Source organism: Nanorana parkeri, unplaced genomic scaffold (assembly GCF_000935625.1).
Source record: "Nanorana parkeri isolate BGI_ZX_2015 unplaced genomic scaffold, ASM93562v1 scaffold261, whole genome shotgun sequence".
NCBI lineage: Eukaryota > Metazoa > Chordata > Amphibia > Anura > Dicroglossidae > Nanorana > Nanorana parkeri.
This window is the reverse complement of record NW_017306529.1, coordinates 44566-52132: the sequence shown is the minus strand read 5'-3', so window position 1 is coordinate 52132 and position 7567 is coordinate 44566. Positions and strand designations below refer to the sequence as shown.

The window sequence follows — 7567 nt, the reverse complement described above, 5'->3', positions numbered from 1 at the left end:
CTTCACATCCCAATCTTACCTGCTTTTCAGAAATATCTTCTGAAAGAATAGGCTAGGGAAAGGGGTGGAGATATCATTAGTATTCTGCCATGGATAGGCACCAGGAAAGGAAAATTACAGGTAAGCATGACACAATTTTCCGTTATAAAGTGCGACATTATTGCAGTGAATTGCAGTGTGGTGGGCTACATAGTCTGTACAACCCCTCTACTGTTCTATGTTATACACAACAGTAAATAACAGTAACAGTGTGAATAGACCCAACAGTACTTTTTAGAACTACCTAAAAAGTGTGTGTGTCAGCAACAACTTCAGTTGCTGTTTAAAGAAGAACTCCAGGGAAAAGTTTTATTAAACCCTTGTGGGGGTAGCCCCACTGCAAGGGTTAACTGCTCCTTTGTGTCTAGGTGTTAAAAAAGTTACACTCACCCAAACTGCCAAGCCACCTCCCTGCTTCTCCGGTCACTGAAGTGTGTCTCCTCTTCTTCTGCACAGATGGATTGTTCCTCAGGGTCCCATGGAGTTCTTTACCTTTGCCCCCCTTGAATTTTTTTGTGTTTTATTTTTATTTTATTTCACATTTTAAATGTTGTGATGTGCGGCAGCTCCTGGTCTGTCCCTATGCCTTTAAAGAGGTTGGGCTACCTCCTGGCGAACCTGCACCCAATTCATCCTTTGCTTTATATGCTCCAAAATTAGAGTTAGGACCACACTACACAGAGGGGCCTTGACAAGGCATTGTGACTTCCACATATTTTGCAAAAGTTGTGCAACTAAACCTCTGTTTTTAACCTTAATAGTTAGACAGTGTATTTTTGTTTTGCAGGCTAACTGGTAAGTCTTACACAGCGCTAATTATACTAAAGTGAATACATGTGTATATATACACCAAAATTAGTGTAAATTTATCGACTCATACGTGACTACCATATGTGATCAAAGTTCATGAAAGTTAATTCAGTGTTTTCCATATACAAGTGAATAACGTAACAATAAAAACTTTACATACACTAAGGTGTACGTTTAATAAACTGTGAAAGAGTGTGATAAGCAGTGAGAAGGCTTTTCTCACCTTAGCAAAGTGAAAAGGCTAGAAAATGGTGTTTAATAACCCGTGATAAATCAGGTAGGAACTGAAATATCTCACCTCTTTTCATCCTGGTGATATGTACACAGAAAGTAATGGGAATATACCTGTTTAATAAAGGGAGAAAAGTAGAGAACAGCTTTATCACTGGATAAGTATTGTGAAAAGTGCCCTTGATTTTTCTCGAGAAGCACTGAGCAAAGATACAGGAACTCGTCATAAACCTAGTTCCTTTAGGAACCTTCAGGAACAGTTAAAATAAAGCACAGATGCTTCTCTTCTGGATTTCTGACATTTTGGGACATTTATGCCAGTAGCAATGGTTGGCTGCCCAGCCATTGCTACTGGCTACTGCTGATTGAAGCCTGTGACACACTGCAGGTGATGCGCACGTCTCGGGGCTTCATACAAGCGATCCGCCGGCTCTATAGCCGGCGGATCGCTTGTATATTAACGGGCATCGCTGCCTCTTTTCAAATAGTGGGGGTTTCCCGCTCGCGCGCGCCACGCCCGAGCAGCCGGATGTAACAGGACGTGTATACACGCCCAGTTACATCCAAGAAGCTCCCGGCAGGCCGTGTATACACAGCGGCTGGCCGGGAGGTAGTTAATATTGTTATTGGGTGGTTTGGCAGAGTAAACTATGATCCTGTCAGGAGGATTGTAGATTATCACAAAGGATGTCATTGTGCAGCTCAGAATACATTCCCCACATTGCTTTCTCTACTGATCACTGTGACGACTTATCTCAGCCTTTCACAGCTGTTTCGTGTGATAAGTTTTCTTTTCGCAGGTTATTACACAGCCTCTGTGCAGCCGAGAAAAACAAAGAGATCTGCTGAGTAAAGTTAACTCGTGATAAAGCTAGTTTTATCACGGTTTATTAAACGTACACCTTAGCGTGCTAAAATCAATCGTATGTGACAAAAATTATGTGAACAGAATATGAATAATTAATTGTAAATGTGAATATGAATTTCTCTGTGATCAAAATAAATGTATCAATTTGAAACTATAAGTGATGTATTCCTATGATAAAAGATTTATTTTCCGTGATTGGTTATGTGCAAAACTTCAACACACAAAGTCTTTTTTTATAAAGAAGTTTGATTAATAAAACATTTATGCAATATTGACAAAGTCTCTGTGATGTTTATCAATCCATTCCACGTGAAAAAATAAAAAATATATATAATAAAATTGTTAAAAATATTTGGTGATGTGCACTCAGTCCTTAGTTTGGGGAGTGTATTGAGATCAATACCATTCCCCTCAAGGTGTGTACTCACCCCAGGTATCCGGCTGTAACAGACAGCCCCACACGTTTGTTTTTACCGGAGTAGGATAGTTCGGTTTGTTTTGTCGGCAACTTTTCCTTACTTGATTCTCCAGTTAGAACATGCCCATTCCTACAGGTATTCAACCGATCTCCAGTCTGTGTCTGCATCCAGCCAGTGCAGCCTGACTCTCTCTCAGAGAGAGAGAGAGTCAGGCTGAGAGAGAGAGAGAGAGAGTCAGGCTGAGAGAGAGAGAGAGAGAGAGAGAGAGTCAGGCTGCACTGGCTGGATGCAGGCACAGACTGGAGATCGGTTGAATACCTGTAGGAATGGGCATGTTCTAACTGGAGAATCGAGTGTGGAAAAGTTGCCAACAAAACAAACCGAACTATCCTACTCTGAGAGAGAGAGAGTAGGATAGTTAGCAAATTCCCTCTGCCTCCCTCTGGCAAATTCCCTCTGCCTCCCAGCCCAGTATTTGGTTGAAACTTTTTTTTTTTTTGCCTGGGGGAGGTTACACAAACATTTGCCAGGACCACAAATTTCAAACCAGTAGGATTCTCCGTAAATCCAAGAGAACCTCATTCCTGCTGTCCAGCAGATTGTGTGGTACATATGATATAGAAGGCAATGTAGTGTTAGTTTACCTTTCTACTTTACCTGTAAAAAATAAGTCAAGGCATTTGGACTTGCTGTATTTTACAGCAATACAGCAAGTCCAGTTGCCTTGACTTATTTTTTCCAGATATACCATGACCTGGATGAATAAGAACCCAGACTTTATACTTTACCTTATGTTAACCACTGTGCACCAATAAAGCCACGTTCGGTCTGTGTCAGAGTTATTATCACACATAATTAAAACTGTACTGTTATATACTTATCAATAATTGTATCAAATGGAGATAAGCCTAAAACTGCCTTGACTATTACTTACAGAATAATATATTCAATAAAATACTTTGTAACTGATCTCTGGTCTTACATTGATTTATAGTTATTAGAGTAACACAATGGAGAGACCATTTGCAGTGCACATAAAGCACTTTATGCCTTGACATTGCTACAAATTGTAGTGAAACGTGTTTGGAACTGGGAAATTATTATAAACTGGATTATAGGCTATAATTCTAAACATGAAATAAAACACTAATAAGAAAGTCTGATAAAAGGATCAAGAGTATAGGATCAGATAGTAATATAAGGAGATCTGATAGGAGACAGTTATGATATTCTATAGTTATTTGGAACCATTCCTTAAAGTAGATGTAAACCCTGAAGGACAGTTTACTAAAGCATTGTGTATTATAATCAACTGCGATTTCTTTTTAATAAAATACTTGCCTTCACTTTTTTTTATCCTGTGCTGCATCACAGTGCTGATAATCTCCTGCAGCCTCTTTGTAGGTACTTCCTTTCTACATGCATACACTCCACGTCTGCATGGTGTTTCTCAGGGAAGGTTTCTTGATAGTAGCAACGGTAGAGCATGCTTGTGCAATGTGTTGAAAAAGCCACTTGTAGTCTCCACGGGCATGTGGCCGGGTGACAACCCAGGAGCACAATTGGCAGACAGGAACAGAGTTTTGTCACTTTATAACAGGAAGTGTCTGAACAAGGTACTTGTTGGAAAGTTCACCAGGTATTATTTTATTAAAAGTTGCAATTTAAAAAATATTAAAAATGACTTTTGAAACTACATTAACAGCACATATAAGACATTAGTGATTGGCTTTGCATGTACTTTAGTGCACTGTGGTAATGCACCGTGATGTCTGAGGGGGTAATGAGTTATAATACTTATGATTTTAATATGTTTTAATGTAAAAGTTATTTTTAGTCTGTTAATCCCTGTTCACATCTGTGCAATGTTTTGTCTGTTGTGTGTCGCACAACATCGCATGACAAGAGGAACCCAATCTTTTTCCAATGGTTCCTGTTCACACTGTTTCAATTTTCTTTTGTACATTTTTTTAAATGTTGCATCTCCTACTTTTGGTGTGACTTAGTTCCATTTTGACCCTATAGACTAACAGATAAGCAGAACTCCGGGCAAAAATGTTCTTAACCTTTCCAGTGGGGCTAACGCCGCAGCGCATGGGTTAAGTGCTCCTTTATGTCTAGATGCAAGGAAAAAGTTATACTCACCCAAATTGCATCCTATACACCGGGGTAGACCCACTACAAGGGTTAAGAACATTTTTGGCCATAGTTCTGCTTTGATGAAATCATATCAAAAAGGCATTTTGTAGACATTTTTTGCCAAAACAACAGGGCTGCTTCCCTGCAACTTCTACTCCACAAAGTATAAGAGATGGAGAGGCATGGAGAGAAGAGAAAAGGGGAGTGAAAGCATGTACATGACCTCTTGTGATTACTGGATGGACCCAGTATCTCTGCTCCCTCTTCTCCGCCTCTCCTTCAGTCGTGCTGCCATAAACAATGGCAAAGCCGCCATGACACAAGATTGCAGCACAACTGCACAAAAGAGCAGGAAGTTCAAAGGAAAATTATGCCAAACCACAGGAGATATTTCTTGTCATTGGGCAAACCAAAAAAAATAAAAAATCACGAAGCATAAAAAAGGCAAGAAAATTGCATTAAAAATGCACCAAACAATGCAGGAAAAGTGCAGGTGCACAAAGGCAAACCTAGAATAATAGTGATCATTAATATTGATTATTGTAATTTATCATAACAAATAAAAAAAAGTGTGACTTTGTCTACATAGCTGTCGACAAATAACTTGTCCTTGAATCCTACAAGTAATTAATAAGGAAGCCTTTAATGAATGCATGGTTTAATAAGATGCTAATAACAGGCATTCCGGGTGATCAGCCTGTCAATCCCAGTGACTATAGGAGGCGGTCCCCAGTGACATTTACAATCCCCTCTCCAGTCTCATTTACAGGTGTAGAAGAAGCTAACCACCGGCAGTCTCATCGGACCTGAGCTGGAGATGGAGAAGCTACAGGGCAATTTCAGCACCACGAACAGCTCCCTCCCTAAGCCGACCCTATACGCAGGGGGATTTGTGCCTCTGGACCTTGATGAATGGACTTTAATCATTCCCATCTTCCTGATATTAATCTGTTTATTAGGACTAGTAGGAAATGTGTGTGTGATCGCAGTTCTGCTTCACAATGCCAGAAAAGCCAACCCTTCTCTGATGCACTCCCTGATCCTGAATCTGAACATCTCCGATCTGCTCCTTCTGATGTTCTCGGTGCCCTTTAGAGCCGCAGCTTATTCAAGGTCCAGCTTAAACTTGGGCTGGTTTGTTTGTAAAACCTCAGACTGGTTCACACACACTTGTCTGTCTGCCAAGAGTATCACCATCGCTATAGCTGCGAGAGCCTGCTTCATGTACGCCAGCAATCCTTCCAAGCAAGTCAACATAGGACATCTGACGATCTTTGCGGTGCTGGTGTGTATTTGGCTGGTAGCTGCCGTGCTCCCCCTGCCCGAATGGTTCTTCACAGATGCCAGGCAAGTGGATAGCTCTTTCATATGCCTCATGAACATACCGGCTCAGGCACAAGAGATGATGGCCATCTTTGTAAAACTTTACCCAATCTTTGTCTACTGCATCCCCTTCACTCTAGCGTTCTTCAATTTCTGGAGAGCCTATGGGCAGTGCCAACGGAGAGGGACTAAAACGCAAAATCTTAGAAACCAGATCAGATCCAGGAGGCTAACTCTGATGTTACTGAGCGTCACTGTCAGCTTTTGCATCCTGTGGCTCCCCGAATGGGTTTCCTGGCTCTGGATTTGGCATAAGCCAGTCAGTGGTCCATCACCACCTCAAGCCTTTGTGACTTTGGCACAGATCCTCATGTTCTCTACGTCCTGTGTGAACCCTCTCATCTTTCTGGTCATGTCAGAAGACTTTAAAGAAGGCTTCAAGGATGTGTGGAAACGGCTGACTTCCAAAAAATCTTTAAATGGCAATGATATTCAGGATCAGGGGGCACTGAATTCTGAGGTCATAGCAGAGTCCCCTTGTCCAGGTCCCGAGTCTCCTGAGCAACCTGAACCAACTGATGGCAAGGTAGAACAGTCAAACTCTCAAAATTTTGGAAGCCAGGACAGCAAGGAAAACCCAGTTTTTCCAGATGTGGAGCAGTTTTGGCATGGACGAGAATTGGATCCATCTGAACAAAACAATGACCCTATACCATGGGAGCATGAGGAACAAGGAACAGAGGTGCCCAAGTCAGACACAAAACTTTAAGAATATTAACTTGATTGACTGACCAGCTCCATCAGGGCTTGTACATCTTAACTGCACCCTACAGTAATTTCCAGTGCCATTTATTTGTAGATTAGTTTTAAGGTATATCTAAAGCTAGAACATTCTGTCAGTTTTCAATAGTGTGGTAAAGGGTTAGAACGTCCGTCAGGCTTTATTGTTGTTTGTGACCTGTCTGTCCTGAGGACCATTGTCATTGGAACAGAAATTAATGGTAAATCCCAAATGTTACAGTTTTCAAAGAAACAGGAATAGTTGGGAAATCTTCCAGTGGGGGCAGATGTTCCTATCACAACAGGGTTGTTTTATCACTTTAGAAATACTTCTTCTCCCTTTCTGCTGTGCCCTTAGGACAGGAAATTAAGGTTAATCTCCTTAATGGACCAAAAGACTGGCACAGATTTTAAACATTCCTTTTTTTAATATAACAAAACAAAAAGTAATGGCTTCAGATACACTCTGTATATGTTGCGCTCTAGCACCCACAGAACAAGGTGTCTTTGTTGTGGGAGAGACATAACATTTGTATCTAAAATGGGTACATTGAGAGAAATTAAAAGTCAGACTGAGCACCAAAGTGAGGAGGAAAATGAGCCCTTTTTATTTTTTATTTTGTTGCCTTCTCCTTTCAAAGTGCAAACACTTGCTAGAGACTTACCTCATGTATGTGCATTTGTTACAATGTGTTATTCTGCAATGTGATGACCATTCTATCTACTCTTTCTTGGACAGAGAGTATAGAAAGGGTCAGTTTTAACCTGCACTGAGCATTGTGTGCGTGCGTGTGTTATTTATATATATCATCTATCTATATATATATAGATAGATATATCTAGATATATATATACACACACACAGTTGTGCTTGATTTTATTCTGACAATAAACCTTTGGTTGAGTAGAGAGTAATGTCGGACCTTGCATGTATTGTTTGGACTTGCATGTATTTGGA

General features: G+C 40.7%; 1 protein-coding gene across 1 annotated transcript; it reads left to right on the top strand.

The window, feature by feature from the left end:
• The first annotated feature begins 5323 nt into the window (after positions 1–5323).
• On the top strand, positions 5324–6676 carry GPR151 (G protein-coupled receptor 151). Its single transcript, XM_018556990.1, has one exon. The coding sequence runs from the start codon at positions 5324–5326 to the stop codon at positions 6596–6598; it is 1275 nt and encodes a 424-aa protein (XP_018412492.1). The 3' UTR covers positions 6599–6676.
• The last annotated feature ends 891 nt before the right edge of the window (positions 6677–7567 follow it).

What these genes read in the sequence shown, in the direction of transcription:
- GPR151 (XM_018556990.1), top strand. Translation starts at nt 5,324, where the DNA reads ATGGAGAAGCTACAGGGCAATTTCAGCACCACGAACAGCTCCCTCCCT.